The sequence below is a fragment of the Furipterus horrens genome, unplaced genomic scaffold, assembly GCF_987537825.1.
Source record: "Furipterus horrens unplaced genomic scaffold, mFurHor1.1.pri manual_scaffold_1, whole genome shotgun sequence".
Lineage (NCBI taxonomy): Eukaryota > Metazoa > Chordata > Mammalia > Chiroptera > Furipteridae > Furipterus > Furipterus horrens.
The window spans coordinates 194,284,794-194,306,896 of record NW_028327171.1 but is presented as its reverse complement, the minus strand read 5'-3'; the positions used below and the strand labels follow the sequence as shown (position 1 = coordinate 194,306,896).

Below are 22,103 nucleotides of genomic sequence, written 5' to 3'. Positions count from 1 at the left end.
CTTATCAGCCATCAAGACATGTCAAGGTGAATCTTCTTAACAGGACATGCCTTTCTTCTCTTCCCAGCATTGCGTACTGTCAGCCTGATGTCAGGCCCTCAGCATTCCCCATAGGAATTACATCAACAGCTTCACATTGTCTTCCCTGATTCCAGTCTTATCCTTCTAATTCATTCTCCATGAAATTAACAAGGGGTTTTTCCTAAAGTGCGAATCTGATCAAACCATCCCCTTGTTTAAAACCCTTCAATGGCCAGAAGGCTTTTGAGTAGTCAAACTCCTTAGCATGCTGTGCCAGGGGCTTCAGAACTATACATCTGGCCACTTCGTCACCTCAAATGCAATGAAAGCATATAAAATTTTTAGCACTTAATATACTGTATTGCACTATATTTATTTGTCTCTCTGCCATTCCTTATTGAAGCCACCAGAGACTAGACTATAAAGCACCAGGGACAAAGATGGTGTTTCATTAAGGAATATTTTTTCTGTGCCTAGCTCAGTGACAGCTACACATTATTTGTCCAACTAAAAGTTTACTGCACTAGTGAATGAATCAATCAACGAAGCATCAACTCTCTCTACCATCATGATCTTACCCAACTATAGAACACTAGATTGAATGTCCCTCACAACTCAACTTCTCAAATTTCCTATGCTCATCTCAGATGTCATAGTGACAAAAGTCGGAGGTTTACTTCCTTCCATCAGATTCCATCTTGTCTTCATCTTCTCTTTGCTCAGCTTTGGCCAGATTCCCTCCAATTTCCTCCTACACATAAAGTGCACTAAATTGAACTCTAATCTTCTTAAAGAGTTAATGTGCCTCCCTAAATGACTAATTTACTACTAGAGAGTGACTTCGGCACTGGGGAGAATATGGCTCATTATTTAATAGCCAATAAGGCCAGCTGTTTCATTTCAAGAAATTAATGGTCTTTAAAACCTTTCCATATTGTACCAACTGTGCTTCTCAATGAAGAGCCAAGTGACTTTTATTAGTAAGGTTGATAAAATCCAAACCCTGTTAGTCTATGCTAGCCTTCTTCATAATTCCAAGAGAGTCTTCTGGGACATCTGGTTATTTTTGCCTTACTCTCCCTGTTGATTCTTTGAGATTGTTTTCTTTGCTGAATTTTCTTTGGTTGGTCCCTTAGCGACTGCAAAAGGTGGTCTGACAGCTGCACTCCATGGCCTGATGGCTTGACCCCCAGCCTTCTTGACTTTTTAAGGAATGCCTTTCAGCATTAAGCCTAATTTGGCTGAGACAGTGAGCAGCTTGTTATTTTCGGGTTAGCTCATTCCATCTCTAGCCACTTGAAATTACTCTTATGTAAAAAAAAAAAAAAAAAACACTCACATTCAGAGGATGTTTTATGAAACCATCTTTCTCTTATTAATACCCCGCCATAGGCAATAAGGTCAAGAAAAGGCTAGATTAAGCCACAAATCCAAATTATGAGCCGAAGATATAATAGCCCTTACATTTCTAGCCCTTGATAAGTATTTGAGGACATTTGGTTTTTAAGAACAGGAATGAATAAATTACATTTGCCATCTACCAGCAGCTAATGCCGCTATCCTTTTTAAATATAAACTATTGCCCATGGCACATGAACAGCTATGCTACCATACCCTACATACGTTAAATGGATTATTTATCTAAGTTATATATGGCAGGGTGGCTATGGCTTAATGTTAATATTTTCCTTTCTTTGGGTTTCCTGTGGTTTAACGCTGCTATAATTTAAAGTGAGATCGACATAGTACGTTTTGTCCCAAAGAAGGTTGCTGCCTGCTCATTCTCAGTGCTTCCTCTCCCTCTTTACTTTTTGGGGGGTGAGAACAGATTGTTAGTTTCCAAATGCAGGGAAGGCAGCCTTGGTGAGCACACAAATGTGGCCTCTGACACTTAAGCAGGCCCTATATTTCACGGGCTGGTGGGTGTGGTGGTGGGAGGGGAATGAGTGCACAGAGTCAAGAGTTTGATGTCATTCAGCCTGCTTTCTGGGCTTTATATGATGAACCCCGATACTGAACCCACAACCTAGGCATGTGTCCTGACCAGGAATCAAACTCATAACCTTTCAGTTTACAAGATCATGATCCAACTGAGCCACACTGGCCAGTTCATTTTGATGAACTGTATATTTGAGTGATACAAAGAAAAACTAGAAATACATTCTTCTGGGGTTATGTTCTTAAGCTGCTCTGTCAATGCTATAGTTGTTCATTGAGTACCACATAAGACATAACCAATTCACAGAACACCTCCAAAAATGAAATACAGGCATCAAGACTGTCTGGGCTCCTTAATGATTACTTATTTTTCTCTCATCAAAGGCAACCAGGACTGATCACTTTAGCCCTGGGACTTCACACCCAGGAGTGCTGCTGTGCCCCACCCATACCCTTCATCACTTCCGGTCCACTATAGGACTTACTCCAACTATTCGTGGTTCTTGGCTTAGGGCTTCCTGTCACTGGTGCACTGGATGGGCAGAAGTGCTGGGGAGCTGCCTCCTTTAGGAGCTACTCTTAGCCAGGAAAGAATAGGACATGAAAGATACATGGCTCAATATCCTGCCCTTCAGGCGGGGCAGAGTATGAGCACATCTATAGCATTTGCAGAGGGCCCTAGCAGAGTTGCTCCTCATTGTCTGCAGCAGTAACCTGCTGATGGACCACCATCCTGGCATTCTTGCCTTGCCTTCCCTTCCTCACTCCCCTTCCAGCGCATCCTGGGATCACTTCCCAAGTGGAACAGCTTGCTCTGAAGTCTTTGTCTCAGGGTCTGCGTTTGGGGCAAATCCAGTCTAAGACTCCAGAATGCAGGCATGTTTTACTTTTGAGTTTGTACTAGAAAATTAGGAGAACTTCTTTGTTTTGTTATTATTGCCACAATAGTGCAATGAACTCCAATATCTTCTATTTAGATTCACCAAATCCTTACATTTTGCTCCCTTTATGATTCATTCTCTCTCTTTTTCAATTACTTTCCTTCCCCACCCCCTCCTTCTCTCAATATACAATATGCACACATGTACACATATTAGTATACATGCATGCTGTTTCCTGAACCATTTGAGAATAAATTGAAGACTTGTGCCTCTTTACCCCTAAGTATTTCAGTGCATATTTCTGAAGAACAAGGATATTCACAGTTACCCAAATGATTTCCACTGTTTCTCTTACCCTCATGCTTAACACTTTATGGGGTCAGAGCTATGCTTAGTCACAGACTGCCAGATGGCATTAAGTCTCCAATTCTTTCTATATGAGAAAAGTATTATTTCCAGAATGAAATTACACAGACAGTGATAGATAAGACTTTGCTGTCCATATAAGCAGTGAAGACATGTCACAACCACAGACTGGCAGCCAGGCCTGTGCAATTTGCACTGATCACCTGCCTCTTTTTGTACTTTCTGAGTAGGAGACTCTGTGGCTTATTACATCATCACCCCTGATGTGCTCTGGGGTCTTCTGTTCAGTGTCAATGAATACATGTCCGTCTAACATCCTGGACTGGCCCCTGCAGTTCCTGTGCACATTAAGCCATTTCTCCTGCCCTTTTCAGGGTCTCCTCCTGGAAGTCTGAAAGGCACCTAGAATCTAGCACCTCCCCAACTACACTCATCATCTTCTTTCCAAACCTAGTCCTCTGCGAGCACCTCCTTACTTGGGGAATGGTAACACCACCCATGCTATTCTGTGTGCATTCATTCTTGACACCTGGCTTTACTTCCCCCCCATACCTCCACCTGCAATCCATCCTTGAGGTCTGTCAGTTCTCTCCACTATCTTTTTTGATCTCTACTATTGTTGCCACCAAGCTTGTACATACTACTAACATCTGTCACCTGAACTACAGCAATAATCTTTGAGCCGTTTGCACCCACCCCAGTCTCTCTCCCATCTATTCTCCACCCTGCAGCTAGAAAAAAAAATAATTGAAACACAGAAATGACCATGTCATTATTCTGCTTAAAAGACGTAAGTGGTTTCTAATTAGAGTATGAATATATACAAACATCTTTAACTTAACCACCCCTGGTCTGACTTCCACCTACTCTCCTGCTCTACCCCCGCAGTCTCCTCCCAGCCACACTACCTTCTTTCAGCCTCTCCGCTTCCCATGTTCTCTCCACCACAGGGCCTCTGCACGTGTTCTTTCTGTTGGGAATAGTCATCATTTCTTCCTCTAACCTCTTTTTAGACCACAGTTCAAGTTTCACTCCTGCCTTGATTTGGTCCAATTACACATGACACGTTCTTGAATGACATATCTCTTTCTTTTCATAATGAGCAGAGTTGCAAATGTTATACTTACTTTGTGATTGTATAATTACTATCTCCTTCACTAGATTATATAAAATCCATAGTATAGGACTGTGTCTTGTGGGCTTATTATTGTGTCCTCAAGGCCTACAGAGTATATTGAACTTGGTAGGCAGATAGTGAATAATTGCTGAATGAAGAAAGAAGCAAGGAGAGATGCCTTTTCTAGCTCATTTTGTTCAGGCTAAAAAATTGTTCAGGCACAATTTACTCTCAATCACTCACGACTGATCTGTTTTTTTAAAAAAAATCAGATATGAAAGGATTGATCAGAAAAAGGACAAACTGAGGAATTCGAGGTTTTGACAAGTGATAACGTAAGTGACTTGTCTATAATCAACCCACAGAAGGCAGTCATCATAATATCTTGGCCACGGTATATGTAGTGCATCCAAAAATCACTCGTATGAAGCACTGGCTAGAAGCTGTCTTATACAGGAACCTGACTTTGATGTTGGAGAAAACTGAAAAAGGGTGTTGCACAATCCAGGTCATTTAGGATAAATTGTCAAAGGCACCAACATTTCAGTAGAAAGTGACCAAGCAGAAATTCCAGTCCTGATTTTATAGGACTGTTTCCAGGAGAAAAAGTTCATTGTGGCAAACTCCTTCTCAAAATAGCTCAACGTGCTTATTTTCCATCTTAAGCCTGTGCTGCTACAATTACAACTCTTTCCAGAACCCTGCGAAAACTGGGCTGCTAGACAGACACTATCATTTCTGAAAATGGGTCTGCATTTGCCTCAGCTACATGCGAGCAATTAGTGGGCAGAAACCTTATCTGAGCAGTCAACACCCTGTCTTCACTTTTAAGCAATGGCCAAGTTTAAAGGCTACTAATAATGTCCCAGAACATATTGTTGGTGGAGAGTGGCCAGTGAGAATTGCCAGGTTCCTACCTATTTAACATAGCATTCCATGTCCAGCCATAAGGGTCAGTCTTGCTGATTGTGTGGTGGGACAACCCTCTACTGGGACAAGCCCCAAGCACTTCTATCTAGGCTTAATTGAAGTCTTGGAATATAAGCAAGGACACAGTCTGGATGCTGCTCTTTTTGTACCACCCCTTCCCACATTTGTACCGCAAATGTTTGCCTTTGCTAGAAATAATGGAGCTGGACCAAGGCGTTTCCTGGCACACTGACTGAGGTCATGGGGCCTGTGTCACACGAAATCCAGGGCACAGATGGGCTCATGTGGCACCTCTATGGTAATTGACTGCCAAAGCTCTCTTCTTTGGACTTGGAGCAACAGAGTCAATAAAAACCATCCCTCCAGTTTTCTGGCATGTACATCTCAGCCATGTACCCTGAGAATGTGCCAGGACTATACTGTGAAGAAAGCAACAATACTTTCCTGATACAAAAACTGCTGAAGCGGAATTAACTGGTGTGTGTGTGTGTGTATACACATATATATGTATATTTAAATATATATATATATATATATATATATATTTAAACTCTAGCATAACAAAGAGGCAGTCTTTAAAAAAGAGCACTGTTTAAAAGATATTTCAGTTGGAAGGAAGTGGGTGTTTATGTATGTTAAGGGGAGCTCTGTGGTTCTTAGTAATTTTGAATGCCTATTAGGGGTTTTTCCATTTTAATGTCCTACAGTTATATATTGCAGTGATTTTGGGGGGGGTGTGTGTGGAAGCAGGGCGGGCAGGGGGGGACGTCAGCATAGTGAGAGCTGCCTCAGTACAGGATGGTCATTGAATACTTCGCTCCTGTTTACAGACAGCCTAGCACAAGACAACTCGATTCTTGGAGATTCTAGAGGCTTTGAAGATAGGAGGAGCTGGACTAAATTCAAAGCAGCCCCTTATTATTCTGTGTGTAATCTTAGCCATTTCACTTTGCATCTCTCAGCCTCAGTTTCTTCATCCATAAAATAGGGATAGTAATATTTCAGGACTGTTACTAGAAATAAATGAAGTGGTATATTTAAAGTACCCAGCAGAGTTCTTGGAGTATAACTGGATACACAAGTGTTGGTTGTCAACCTCCACGCCCCATTACAAGAGTTTCTGTGGAAGAGCAGTGCACAGTGCAGTCTGGGCCTGGGAACCTGACCTCGCAGTTCGGGGTACATAACTGCTGTGCCTGCAAAGCCTGAAGCAGAGCCATTTACAGCTTCTTTATGCTCCCTATAGGAACAGAAGGGTTGTTGTAAGGAAAATGTGGCCACCTTGTTTTCACTTAGGGAAAACTTACAGTGATATAAGAATAAAAATAGCATACTTCATAAGTATTTTTCTTTTTTCCCATAAATTCCCTACTGTTTGTCTCATTGTATTTTATTACTTTTCCAACACCTCTAGGTCTCCACATTTTCCATGTTCTTGGAGCCCTAGAAGACAACGAACAAGGATGTGTTGTTAATATGGTCTAATACACGTCCCTTCTCATGGACTCATGTTACTCAAGAAAGAAGCTGCTGTATTCTAACCTCTCCCTACATTGTCTGTGTTGGTGGCATGGCAAAGTGAAATAAGATGGAAACCGGAAAGAACTAAGTTTGAATTCTCGCTCTGATGCTCCTTCAAGGATGGCTCTTTTTCTGTTGTGAGATGAGCAGCCATCACAACTACTTCCCAGTTCACTGGTGAGGATAAATGAGGCGACGCCTGTCCAACACTAGCCCGTGGTAGGTACTCAGTACATTCACAACACTCCCCTCACTTCCTTTGCCTTAACTGTTCTTAGTTTGATATTCAGTTCTAACATAATTGGCTACTTTAGGAGTAAATGTGACACCTTTGAAACAATCTGTATGCAGATTTTGGTACATAAAAATGGAAACTAAACCCAGTAATTTTACTCTCCATTATTCCTGTTGAGTATGTGTTCATGCATTTGGGGATACGCTTGCTTTTCATCCAGGATGCCTGCATGTTATAGTGATGAAGTATCATTTTAAATAATCATAAAGCACAGGACTCATAAACACACACAAACCAGACAGTAAAATGAATTAATACACTTGGTTTGTTCAGAGCACTTCTGCCTGCAGTAGGTTGACATTAGGACAAAAGCTGTGTACAGCAAACCCAGGAACCTGGGGCAAGGGACAGCTGCAAATGGCTGGAGTGACGTAGAAGACAGGGAGGTGGGTGCTGTGAGGGTGGTGTATCGGGTGGTGTATCGGGTGGTGTATCGTGCGGAACAGATCGGCCCGGTCGGTAAACTCACCACAATAATCCTAGTGCGTAAGCTTTGGGAGGCAGATGATAGAATGGGAATACAGAAGGAAAACATCCAGAACAACTAAAGAAAATGAGAAATCAAGTTGAGCAGTTGCCTAGGCGGCAAGTAACCTTTCCTTTTGGCTGGAGAAGTCGGAAATAAGTGCTGAAACTTTTTAAGTATGTGCAAGGAGGAAAAACAATGAAGTCAGCTTACCAAATTTAACACATTTCAAGTTCAAGGTAATGTCAGATTTGGCACTCTTAAAATAACAGGCAAATACTCTTCCTCTAAAAAGAGTACTTAACAAGCAAATGTGTAGTAGTTTAGAGTTTCCTATGGAAAATGAGGGAAAAGTAAGAATTTATGGAATTTAATATATATAGTCCATCAAAGTTCAGTTAAAACTATTTTTGGGACTTGAGTACTGTAATGGGTCTTAACATGTTTTAAATCACTAATCTTCTAACTAAACTCATAATGGAGGCCTTCTTTTGAATAATTAATATCAAATATTCTAACTGGCATCAAGGATATATTGCCTATGAGGAAACGATGAAAAATTTTATTAAAATGGACTTTTATCAGAGGAACTAAGTGACATAAAAATGATATGGCAGTAGCATTAACCCCCTGATCTCAGTTCTTGGCCATCGTATGGCAGTATTACATATAAGGGCGTTTTGCATTTTTCAGGACGTTGGAGTTGACAATGGAGGTATCCTAATCTCACAAAGAATTAAATCGCTGCTAATTCATCATTTTGTCCTCTGCATTAAGAGTGAGGTGGTGTCAGGCCAGTCAAACATGCAGCTACCTCTACAGGGCAGGGGAGTAGAGACTAGATTTCCAATATAGGGAACCTGAGGAACAAGAAGTTGAATCTGCTGGGGGAAAAGAGCTTCACGGATCTTCAAAAGGCATTAAACTTTGTCAAATGCGGATATGCAGAAGATATAATCTAGACAAGTTCATCAGCTCATCTTAGCATTCTTGCGAAGTCAGGCAGCAACCACAGCCATGAGCTCTGAAAGGTGGCTTTTCACGGTAAGAAAGGGCAGTTCAGATAAAGTTGTGCCACCAGGAAGGTGTCAGTGAGACTGGCCATGATCCGCAGTATCAGATGAAGTGTGACAAGCCCCTGTCTAGAGTCCTGCGGACAAGGACTACTTTTAGCTAAAATGACCTCAGATTCTGCCATGACTGCAGGGAGCAACATATATTCTCATGAAGCATCTTATTTGACACACTGGCCTTGTGGCAGAGAGAAGTACTCAATTAGGCAGCAGGGGGACTTTGTCAACTGCCACAGGCCCAGATGGCCAAACCCCCACCCACACCAGACACACGCTCACACACACATACACCCAGTGTGCTGATTGCTTATGTTTTCATTGAACTCATTTTATCACTGTCTAGATTAGCTCCAGCAAAGACCTGCACCGTGGCATTGGTGAATATCTTCGCAGAAGTTGAATGTCACTGCCACCTGCTTAGCAAGTGTCATAAAACAATGCAAGGTTGCCAATGGAAAATTCAATAGCTACAAGCAGAGCAGAGGCTAAATGGAGAAAGAACGAGAGAAATCAGAGGGGCGAGTGTCTTTAAGCAGTGAGGTAAATGACAATCAAGGACAATAGTGTGGTGATCGCTGGAGGGAGGGGTATAAGGGGACTAAATGGTGATGGAAAAAATACAATAAAGATAAAAGAAATGAGTTGGGAATCACTGGAGGGTTTTGAGCTGAGGAATGACATGAGCTGACATTATTCTAGATCCCTGATACTCAAATCATGATCTGTGGACCAGCAACATCGCCATCACTTAAAAGTGGTTCTCAACCTTCCTAATGCCGCGACCCTTTAATACAGTTCCTCATGTTGTGGTGACCTCCAACCATAAAATTATTTTCGTTGCTATTTCATAACTGTAATTTTGCTACTGTTATGAACCATAATGTAAATATCCGATATGCAGGATGTATTTTCATTGTTACAAGTTGAACATAATTAAAGCATAGTGATTAATCACAAAAAAATATGTAATTATATGTGTTTTCTGATTGTCTTAGGCGACCCCTGTGAAAGGGTCGTTCGACCCCCAAAGGGGTTGCAACCCACAGGTTGAAAACTGCTGACTTAAAGCTTGTTAGAAATGAAGCATCTCAGGCCCTACCCCAAACACACTAAACCAGAATCCACATTTAATAAGATTCCCCAGATAAGTGGAATGCATAGTAAAGTTGGAAACTTAGTGGCATCAGAATCACCTGGCAGGTTTTTTGAAATACAGCTTGCTGGTATCCCCACCCTCATCCAGAGTTTCTGAACCAGTATGTACATTTCTAGCAAGGTCCGAGGTGAACCTGACGCTGCTGGTGCAGGCACCACGCTCTGAGAACCACTGGTCCACAGTGTGCCCCGTGCCAGGGCTCAGGGCTGAGTAAGACAAAACCCCTGTCTTGAAGTTACTCACAGTGTCAAGCCTTTCTCCCAGCTCCTGGGGAAAGACAACATATCAGAGCAAAAGCTCTTTCCTTGTCATAAATCCTAGAATGGTAGATTTCATTAAAAAAAAAAAAAAAAAAAAGACACAGAGAGGATTCCCAGACAAAATGCTCTCAGGGACAATACAGGTAGTGGGTGCTGTGCGTGTTGCAAACTTCAGTTAGCCGCACACTTGTGAATGGAACCCTCCTGGGGATGGGCAAAAGCATATGTAGGAAAGAAAGCTGAAACTGACAAAATGAACCAACTGAAATGTTAAAGCAGAAGTATGTTCTCATGGTGTGTTCTTCTGATCTGAACACAATCTTACCCAATACCAAAACACTGGGAACACACTTAGAAAGCAAGAGTATTTTAGGTTCTCAGGCAGCAAGCATAAGCTGTTTGCGCCTTCTAAAGTTGTTCTTTCTACCAGAACTCAGTTCTAAGATGCTGCTTCTCATTACACAGCCAAGTTAAAGCTGCTTGAGAAGTTCAGAGAGAGGCCCCCCTCCCCGACAACTAACTTATGCAGTATGGTTACAATGACATCACTACTGGAAGCCACACACAACCTGAACGGGCCTTCAGCTCATAGCAGTCTCAGGAAAGAGTCTCTCACCCCAGGAGTGCTCATGAAGCTTTCCACCAGAAAATTTATTGTCATTTTGTGTCTTCTGGGTAGAGATTATTCTTAATCTTAAAGATCCAAAGTACCAATTTGCAGATACTGCTTTTTCAACTCTCAGGAGTATTCTAACAAAACAGGATCATCTTTTTGGTAGGCAGAGTACATTGCTTAGTGCTCATCAGGCAATTACACATTAAACTGTTCATATTTCAATGGAAGGACTTGAGGGAACGGGAGGAGAATTGATTTTATGACAGCGTTACAGAGACGGTTGAAAGGCATTACCTAACCTGTATATTAGTAATGTTCTGTGTCGTATAGACAGATAAGACACAGTCCCTGTCCTCAGAAGCACTTACGGTTTAGTGAGAAAGATAGACGGGGAGCAAATAATACATGAGAGGGTGATAACTGCAGGGTCTGGATCTGACTCTGAGTTGGGTAACCTTAGTCTCAGAGGTTAAATGTATGAACCTGCAACCAGATGGGGTTCAAATCCCAGCTCTTCCACTTCTAGCTATTGAACTTGGGCAATTTTACTTACTCTCTCTATGCCTGTGTCCCTGCCTGTGAAATGGGGATAATAATAGGGTTGCTACTGAGTCATAGAGTCTCTGTGAGCATTAAGCCAGTCAGTAGATGCAGAGCATTTAAAACAGTGCCTGGGACAGAGTAAGTGCTCACTAAGACTTTTATTGATTTTAGGGAAGAAAGATGTTCTCATGAAAAATCAGTACTTTCATTAGAAAACAACACCCTGAAATAGTCAAGAGAGCTTGGGAGAAATTCTTTCCCACAATTTACTTAAATAAAAACAAATCTATTGTTACCTGTATACCAATATATTAAGAACCTATTATATCCATGGTTCTAGGTCCTGGTAAATGGTATAAAAAGTGATGGGTATAAAACACAATCCTTACTTCAAGGGATTTATAATCCGATGCAGGTGGAAAGGGACAGAAAGAAATCATAATCTAATTTAGGGTGTTTTCAGTAGCCCTGAAAAGGTGCCAAACAAATATTACAGAAGTTAAAAGAAAGAAGAGCTTAAAAAGGCTTGGCTTTTGGCGTGGGGACTTTGGAGTATCTTAGAGGTAAAGGGGTGGGTGTATCAAGCAGACAGTTATAACTGGGGTCACAAGAAGAGGGAGATAGAAGGTTAGTCAGGTTCATTTTCAATCATCATCACAGTGATGAGAACCGAATCTGTAGGGATGGAGGATGCTGCTTAGAGAGCGTTAACACAAAGGAAAAGGCTAGAGGAGGAACCGGCTGGAAGTATCAGTGGTGTGGTCAGAAGCCTGCGGCAAGAGGCTAGAGCGTCAGTGGGTGGTGTGGAAATATAGCCAACAGGCACATGATACATTTTCCTAAAGTAGGAAATGAGGGAATTAAAGAAGGAAGAAAGGTTGAAGGAAGGTCTTCATTTTTGCTGATGGACTTGAGTCAAGTTCGCGGGGCAAGTCCTGCCACCTGAGCCCTGCTTGGCTATGAGTCACTACAGCTGCATGTTCAGCACTGCCTGGTCCCGAGCCAACAGGAGTATCTCAGGATTTCCTCCCACCAGTAAATAGAGTGCTGCTCCCACACCATATCTGACCTGGGAGCAAGAGCATCATGTTCAGCCTTCCTGGCTAACTTACATTGGCTATGTTCTCCACCACTGGGGAGATTCTAGGCCTGGACCTATGTCCTGTTGGATAGAGGCCATGGCCTCTTGCCTAGACCCAAGTCAGCATCCTGTATCCCTTATATAAACTTTCCTCTAAAAGAATTGCTGTCTCCTAGCATGTCCATAGCATAGCTTATGCTGATAATCTCAGATTACTATGTCCTCTTGCCCTTGACCACCTGGACTACTGGTTCTTTCTCACAGCTGGCTAATCCTTCTGCCTCAGTTATACCCCCAGTATACCTCTGTTCAGCTATTGGCTCTTCCCTTCTCCATGCTATGGGATTCTCAGAGAAATGTGTGGCTGAGCCTCTGCACTTATACTAATAGACAGAGGGAGGTAAGCAATTCCCAAAGGGCTTAAAGATGTAGCTGGGCATGGGGGTAGTTGGTGGTACAGGGTCCCCAAGAAACCAATGAAGATGAACTCTGTTGTATGGGTTTGACTCATTAAAGAAAGAAACACATTTCCCCCAGAGATAAAATTAAAAAGAGCTAACAATATTAAAACAGTCCATAAAATATATCAGGCAGGCCCTTCACTAAGTGGTTTGCTTATACTATTGTATTTAATACTTATACCAGCACCATTCAGAGGCCCAAATATCATCCCCAATTTGCAGATGAGAAAACTGAGCCTGGAGCAATTAGATCCCGGGCCCAAGGTCGCACAGGTGGGAAGTGATGGCTGAGCTGCAATTATGGCTTGACTCCAAGTCCTGCCCTCATCGTCTCCCCTCAGGTAGTGTATGTTAATGAAGATTCTGAAGTATAGGGAGCAGCAATTGAGGATCTAATGTTGACTCTTTCAAGGTCATAAAGAAAAGGAAGTGAGGTCATCCCTAGAGATTGGGTTTGTGGGGCTTAGTCGTCTTCCCAGAACTTGATTGGAGTAGAAAAGGGTTGGAATGGCCACTGTGGGACAGTCATGGGAGTTGACAGCACGACTAGAAGGTTCTGGACAGCAGCAGGGGCCCAGCTGGGGCTAGATAATGTGAATTTTCTAGTGAGACCCATTAATGCAGTTTTATGAGTTTTTCAAGCAGTCTTTCGCCACCCACATACAGAAGACTGCAGAAGAGATGGGGAGCCTTTTTGCTCATTCCTCAGGACTCAACACTTGGATTACAAGCCCGGAAGAGCAGTGTCATGTGCTAATGTACTGAGCCATCTGCAGAGAAGGAATAATGGGATCCCGTGGGGCCAGGGATGGGCCAGGTGGGAACGATGGAAGCTTGAGATGGGAGAGGAGAGTTCATTGCTGAAGGGATGGACCACAGGGAATCCTGTACAATCAGAATGGGTCCAGAGAGAATTGAAAGGGGTGGGAGGCTGCCGTGAAAAAGAAGTCATTTGCAAAAATATATACATTGATGTCTGCTTATTACAGCCGCCTAGGAAACAGCACCTTCCCTACTCTCCCAGGGTGAGTAATAATTTGTGTCAGGCAAGGATACAGGAATGCTTATTTCCTTCTGTTTACTACCGAAGAAAATTGGGGGCTGGACAGGATGGTAAAACACCGGCTCTGCTAAAACGCCTGGTGTTTACTAATGAGATTGTATTACAACCATGCTCTGCCTTTCAAAACAACACCCTCAGGAGAACAGAAATAAAGTCATTTTCCTTTGGAGGCAGAAGATTTAACATTGCTTAACAATAACACTTAACATCGCTGAGCCCTTAGCCTCAAGCAACCTCATAACTACTAAGTGTTAGGAACTGTCTTGTTCCTGGACCAGCTAGGGCTCTGGCTTTATTGTGTGGAGTGGCATTTAGCCTGGCAGCGAGCTGCATGGGCCCACTTTAAAGATGGCAGAGTTCCATGAAAGCATAGCAGGGTATCCCTGACTTGGGATATTCACCTACTGCATGCCCACTGGGAAGCATTTCCTCTCTGTCGATGGCTCTGAATTTGGCACATAAATCAACATAATTGAGTTTATCTTAAAAACTCTGGTGAAAGCCCTCCACAAACAACATAGGAGCTGAATCAGTCAGTAGCATATTAAGTCCTCTATAAGGCTGGCCACCAACTTCCTATAGATAGAATTATTCCTAATTTTATTTAAAAATTTAACTCCATCAATATCTTAAAGCTTCCTGCTGCTATGACAAAGAGGGGACCTGGTGCCTTAAGAAGGTGTGCTCTTCCAACTCTCCTGGCAAAAGGGAGAGAGAGGTGGAGTCGGTGTGATTCAGTTAAGAGGACAGTAAGATCTCCAGGGCCTGCAGAATGGAATATCAGGGTAAATGGCAGGGGCACTCAGTGCGGACTCTGCGTAACTTCTCTGCAGCCAGCAGGGTATCTTCTGCCTCTGCATTCTGCAGCTTGTTGGATAAGTATGGAGCCCCCATCTGTCCAAGGATTAGAGCACATGGTTGAGGGTCCTTTGCCTCTTCCTTTTAGATACTGAGATGGAAATTTGAATTTGAGCCCCCACTCCCCATTTACAGAACAGTGCCAGGGATCTCTCCTGCATTTGTCTGAACTCTACTCACAAACATCATGGCAACATGGTTGCCAGGTAGCTACAAAGATCTGTTTGCACGTGCAGCTCATCACTCCTGCCCTTGAGTATGTGTATGAGTGGACGGTTTGTCAAATTTGTTTCTTGCTTAAGATGCTTGCGTTCAGCTACAGTTATATTCTCAGGGCTGGCAGGATTTTATCAATTCATATGTGGTGATAATAGCTTCAGAGCCACATACAGCATAAAAGTATTGCCTTTGTCAGAAAACACCCTTTGCAGTATTTAGTACTAAAATAGACTTGTTTATATGCAGCCATGATTGAATATTTCAAGGCTTATTAGTAAAAATAAATACAGGTTGGAAATTCAGAGGACTTTATGTTAATAATAATGAAACTAAGCACCTGTCGCATCATCATAAAAGGTTGATTTGCTGCCTCCTGTCCTAGACTGCAGGGCCCTGAGGATAGACTGTGTCTCCAGTCTCCATGGTCTTAGGGCCTGCTACAGAATAGATGAACAATAGACATATTGGGAATGAATGGATGACTGAAATTTATAGAATTTTCAGTGTTATTTTTGTGCTTTTGATTTGTACCAAAAGATCCATTTCCTCAGTCTGAGTTCAGGCTGGCCAGGAAGACATTAAACTGTTTCCAATTTTCATTTTTTTCTTCCCTCTCACAAGAACATACTACTTTCCATCTGCTTTAACCACAATTTCCATACACTTCAACACTGGAAGCCAGAAATTTTATATTTAAAACAAATTTTGGAGATGACTTCCATTTTTTCAGAATGAAAACAAAATACCAGGCTAGGGAAAAGTAGGGAGAGGCAGGAAATCAAGGATGGGAAAAAACTGTGAGAAAAAATACAAAAAATAAAAAATAAAAAAAATAAAACACTTGATCTTAGGAAAATAAAGGAAAAAAACACGATACTACATCAAATTAAAAAGCTTCTGCACAGCTAAAGAAACGATCATCAAAATGAAAAGGGAACTGACTATGGGAGAATCTATTTGCCAATGATATATCAGAGAGGGTTTAATCTCAAAAATATATAAAAAACTTATATGACTCAACACCAAGAAGACAGACAACCCAATTAAAAAATGGGCAAAGGACCTGAACAAGCACTTCTCCAAGGAGGACATACAGAGGGTCCAAAGGCATGTGAAAGAATGCTCAACATCACTAGCCATCAGAGAGATGCAAATAAGAACTACAATGAGATACCAGCTCACACCAGTCAGAATGGCCATTATCAACAAATCAACAAACAACAAGTGCTGGTGAGGATGGTGAGAAAAAGGAACCTAGTGCACTGTTGGTGGGAATGCAGACTGGTGCAGCCACTGTGGAAAACAGTATAGAATTACCTCAGAAAACTAAAAATGGATCCACCTTTGATCCAGCAATTCCACTGCTGGGAATATACCCTAAGAATCCTGAACCACCAATTCAAAAGAACCTATGCACTCCTATATTCAAAGCAGCGCTATTTACAATAGCCAAGGGCTGGAAACAGCCCAAGTGCCCACCAGTAGATGAATGGATTAAAAAACTGTGGTACATCTACACAATGGAATACTATGCAACAGAAAGGAAGGAACTCCTACCTTTTGCAACAGCATGAATGGAACTGAAGAGTATTATGCTTAGCGAAATAAGCCAGGCGGTGAAAGACAGATACCGTATGATCTAATTTATGTGTGGAATCTAATGAACAAAATAAAATGAGGAACAAAACAGAAACAGAGGCATGGATACGTGGAACAGACTGACAGCTGCCATAGGAAAGGGGGTGGAATGGTGGAAAGAAGGGGAAGGGATTAGTCGAAGAACATGTATGAATGATCCATGGTGTGGGGATGAACTGTGGGAGCGGGGGGTGTGAGGGGGATGGAGGGCAAAGGGGGAAAATTGGGACAACTGTAATAGAAAAAAACAAGAATAAAAAAATAAAATAGGGAGTAAATAAAATATAGAGGTACAGAAGTTTTAAAAATATTGTATTTTGGGTATCCTGCCTAATCCATGTTAAAAATTGGTTCTCTGCTAGACTTGAGATTTTATTACATTTGACAATCAACATACTATGTGGAGCAGATGGTCACTTAGGCTATGCCTATTATAATTTTCAGGATGTTATTTTGGTTAAAATTTGTTATGAATTTACACCCAGAAGTTAGCACTTTTACAACTCAGCTTTGATGAAAAGTTCAGCTTAGGGTCCTCCTCTCCTTTCGTAAAGAAGATGTTTTGTCACATTTCAGTTTTCTGGCTGTCACTGACCTTTCTTTGTCTTATTTTTCCCCAAACTCACTAATTCTCACACTCCCAACTCATTTAACTCTCATAGTAGCTGTACTGTATGTAAGTTTGAAAAGGTTTCCTCTTTGTCATGTGCTACTGATAGCAGACTAAAATTATTCTTCATCTCGCAGATAAGAGCACCAACCTTTGAGAACTGTATCTCATTTTCAGGGTGTCTAGTTACAGCATCACTGGATCACGTTAGGCCAGAATCGCCAGATGAACTTTTCCCACGCAGTTGTTCCTTTCCTGCACTGTGCCCCTGCCTCTCATAAATATTTGCTTATTGCCCAAAGATCACAGTCAGATTCCAAGTCAAGCAAAGGACACCTTCCCAGGCTCACATTTCTCTCCTGCATTTTAACACCCACGTGAAGCTCCAAGGTTAAGGTTGGCATGCCCTTCCTCATGGGTAGCTCCTAGGACAGAGAATTTACTATTTTATTGTCTCTAAGCTTAGTGCAGGATGTTCAATACCATTTTTATAGTGATGGCTTAGGATTTCCATTCAGGATCCAATATTCTTGCTGACACGTTCAATTGCAGTGATATACTATTTTCCTCCCTTAAAAAATAACCCACAAGTGTTTCAATTATTGGCACGGTTGTGAAGATGGCACTACGGTTGCAGTGAGGCAAAATGATAAACATATTCCCTACTTCAAAGCCAGATTTCTATCTCATGTAGATTTCAATAAAGACTTCATTTGCGGGGGAGCTTGTGAAGGGAGACCCCTCAGTGATCTACCTGGGTAAAGATGCGTACTGTCTCTCCATCCCCTCAAAGAGGAGGTTGTGTGCATTCCCATCTGGACCCTTTCCAGACACCTGTGGAGAGAAAAGTAATTAGAGATGAAGATCCATTACACACCCTGGTTACTGACAATGCATTTCAAAATTATAATCAGTGCACAAATGCTGCTGTTGCCTGCCAAAAATCAACCATGGGAAAGCAAGCAAGAATTCAGTATCGCTATACGAATTGACGATTAAGCCACAATCACAGCATTTAACAACGAAGTCACTTCTTTCAAAAAAGAGTCATTGTCAAACTGACTCCTTCCTGTCACCATGCCAGGGATAATCTGGAGGCTGTAAGAACACTTAAAAAAAAAAAAGGCTTTAATTTTTATAACAGCTTTAGACTTACAGAAAAATCGAGCATCCCCTTATACCCAGTTACCCTATTACTAACATCTCACATTAATATGGTACGTCTTACAATTGATGAATTAATGTTGATACATTATTATTAACTATAGCCCACAGCTCATCCAGATTTTTACCTAATGTATTTTCTGTTCCAGAATTCCATATGACATTTGGTCATCATGTCTCCTTAGGTTTTTATTGGCTGTGACAAAAATTGTATTTTCAAAAGTACATTTTCAAGGAAACCTTTCCTTACTAATAGGTGCTGGTGACAGACAACTGCCTGCTCCGCAGCTTCCAGGAAGCGCTTCCTTCCCTAAACTTCACTTAGTTCCCTCACTTAGGAACAACCCAAGGGAAGCGATTATTTTCTGTCTAGTGTTGGTCTTCATTGTTTTTCTTTCCTTTTCTATATACTTCCTGTGTTCACCTCTCTCCAGGTCTCTTCTATCAGCCTCTGAAATTCTGAAGGGCAGTGATTGTCCCAGTAGTTTCTCAATAAAGTGTGTTAGTTCCACGAGTCTACAGACTTTATATATAGTCTTTCTGTATCCATCCTAGCAACTAAAAACAGGATGAACACTTACAGGTATTTAAAGGTACTTGTTGACTGATCGATTCCTCACATGTTCATGTCAACACACGAGGCTCTGTGGACCACTCATGTGCTTGCTCTTGCGCTGGGGTAGCCCTCATATACTGGGCATGAAAGATAGGTGAGTTGAAAATCTGGACTGTTATTTTGGGGGAAAGGGAAAGTTTGTTAGAAAACACAGGACATATCAGTGTCAAGGTCTCTAGGAAACTTTCTTTTTAGGTAGTACTCAACCTGGAGGTTATTTTCTTCCTACCCCTAGTCCTAGCTCTCTATAAAACCAGCATCCCAGCTTGGGTGGTATATGTAGGGAAGGTTTGCTGGGGAGGTGTTGCCAAGTAAGTGCACACACTCATTTAGAGTAAGGAAGACTACTGCTGGTGTTGATTTACTATAGGAGGCCCTTCAGAGTGGATCCTATAAAATCTCTTCATATTTCGCCGATGCCTAGAATGGGAGTGGCTGGAGTTATCCGAGAAGACAACCACTCAGTGACCTACCTAGGTAGAATGAAGATTGCACACACAGACTTATAAGCAACAGGGAGAAGGTTTAACGCTGACCTTTCTAACAAAGGCCAGAGCAAGGACGGTATCGACAGACGGGACAAACAGGGCAAAAAAAGAAGTGAAGGATAGAAGTACTGTCGTCAGGCACGCCCATCTAAGGTTTCTTTTGTTTCCAACCTATTTTTTGTTTTTAGGAAGGAAAAATGAACATAAATACAAAACTATGTTAAAGACTATTCATTGTAGTTGTTGGAAAAGATTATGACTATGTATCCCTAGTATGGCTGTAGACATTTACAACCAATCTTTTTTCGTGGGGCCACACAATTCCAAGTTGATACTTTCATCCTGGGTATCTAGACTGGCCTGGCCTGCTGATGGCAGTCAGCATCCTGGTGGTTCTAGGAGGCATCACCCATGCGGCTGTTCTTCTGGTGAGTTACCAGAAGACTAGAATTCTATGGAGGATAAGGTGATCCATATCCTTAAGGGACGTCCAGTCTCGGTAAAGTGTGCTGTAGGACACTGTATGATCCAGGGCCATTCAGGATGTTACTAACTGTAGCACAGATAGCACCTGAAGGTGTTTGGGAAAAAATTCATGGAAGTAGCAGAACATAGGCCAGGCTTCAGAAGATGGGTGATATTCTTTTATATCAAAGACTATTCTGTTCTTCACCAATTGTGTATATATTTAATATGCTTCTCTATTAATATCACAACATCTTTAAGACAATCATTCAGTTAGTGATTACTGAGCACCTACTACATCCATATGCTAGGCGCTACAGTCAAAGCAGGAACAGGAGCTGGATTCTTCATTGCTCTGACTACAGACGAGACCGGCCTGCAAACAATTACGGTGCAATGAGATCACTGGTAGAGTACTGGTCTGAGGAAGGAGGCTGCGGGAGTCTGAAGAAACAGATACCACAGTCCTCCTGGGAGAGTTGAAGACGGCTTCAGATGGGTGTTGAAGCCTTCTCTAAAACATGAATATGGATGAGGAGGAGTTTTTTAGGGGGAGGAGGGTATAGGAGTAGCAGGAAAAGGCATTCTAAGTAACAGGAACAAAAGTGAAACAACACAGAGGCATAAAGAAAAAAAGCACTGTGTTTTGTGGGAACGTCAAGATTTTGGTTAAGGAGGAATGCGGTCACGAGGGAAAGGATATCAGTAACAGTCAGGAACACCACCGGTGCTTCATTGGCCGTACCTGTCATGGCCACCACCGCAAGTTCTTTTCGCTTGTGTTTAAATTGACTTGGGGGTTAAATGGTGATCAAAAAAAACACAATAAGTTTTTTTGTTTTTTTTTTAATGGACTTTAGTCTTTAGAGAAATTTTATATTCACAGCAAAATTGAAGGTAGAGAGAACTCTCATCTGCTGCCCGCCTCCACTCACGCAGCCTTCCTCTCGTTGTCACCGATCCCCACCAGAGTGGCACATTTGTTACAAGGCATGAGCCGACACGGACACATCACTGTCACCCAAAGCCCATCGTTTGTGTTAGGGCTCACTGTTAGTGTGGTACATTTTATGGGTTTGGTCCCCATCCCCTGGTAACTACTGATCCTTTTATTGTCTCCATACTTTTGACTTTTTCAGAATGTTAGGTAGTTAGAATCATACAGCCTGTAGCCTTTATATACTGACTTCTTCCACCTTGCAATATGAATTTAAGGTTCCTCCATGTCTTTTCATGGCTTGATAGTTCATTTCTTTTTAGTGCTGAATAATATTCTACTGCCGGAATATACTACTATTTATTTATCCATTCACTTACTGAAGAACAGTCTAGTGGCTTCCAAGTTTTGGAGATAATGAATAGAGCTACTGTAAACATCCATGCACAGGCTTTTGTGTGGCATAAGTTTTCAACTCTTTTGGGTAAATACCAAGGAGTGTAACTGCTGTGTCATAGAGTAAAATGTATTTAGTTTGGTGAGAAACTGACAACTTTCCACAGTGGATATACCATTTTGCATTCCCACCAGCAACGACTAAGAGTCCTTATGGTTCCACATCCTTACCAGAATTTGTTGTTGTCAGTGTTTTAGATTTTGGCCATTCTAATGGGGGTGTAGTGGTGTTTTAGTGTTTTATTTGCCCTTCCCTGGTAACAAATGATGTATTTTTTCATATGCTTATTTACCATCTGAATTCTTCTTTGATGAGATATCCATTAGGTCTTTGGTTCATATTTTTATTGGGTTGTTTTCTTATTGTGGGCTTTTAAGAGTCTTTTTTGTACATTTTGGATAACAGTCCTTATCAAATATGTCTTTTGCATGTATTTCTACCTTTATGTGTTTGTCCTTTCATTCTTTTGTGAGTGTCTTTTGCAGAGCAGATACTTTTTATCTTAATGAAAGCCAGCTTATCAATTCTCCCTTTTATGAATTATACCTTTGGTATCATACCTAAAAAGTCATTGCCAAACTCAAGATCATCTAGATTTTGTTATCAATGTTGATATTCTAGAAGTTGTATAGTTCTGAATTTTACTTTGGGGTCTGTGATCCATTTTGAATTATTTTTGTGGAGGTTATAGTTCTGTGTGTACATTATTATTATATTTTGCTTGTGGACACCTAGTTGTTCCAGTACCATTTGTTGAAAAGACTATCCTTGCTCTGTCATATGGCCTTAGCTCCCCTGTCGAAGATCAGTTGGTTACATTTATGTGGATCTATTTCTGGGCTCTCTATTCTGTTTCATTGATC

At 41.6% G+C, this 22,103-nt stretch overlaps 1 protein-coding gene across 1 annotated transcript in view; it reads right to left on the bottom strand.

The window, feature by feature from the left end:
- Positions 1-22,103, bottom strand: part of PARD3B (par-3 family cell polarity regulator beta) — a 966,908-nt gene that overhangs the window by 35,826 nt on the left and 908,979 nt on the right. The window contains exon 22 of the mRNA XM_090282860.1: positions 17,868-17,947. Coding sequence (XP_090138986.1) covers positions 17,868-17,947 — 80 coding nt within the window. The remainder of the gene's footprint in view (positions 1-17,867; positions 17,948-22,103) is intronic.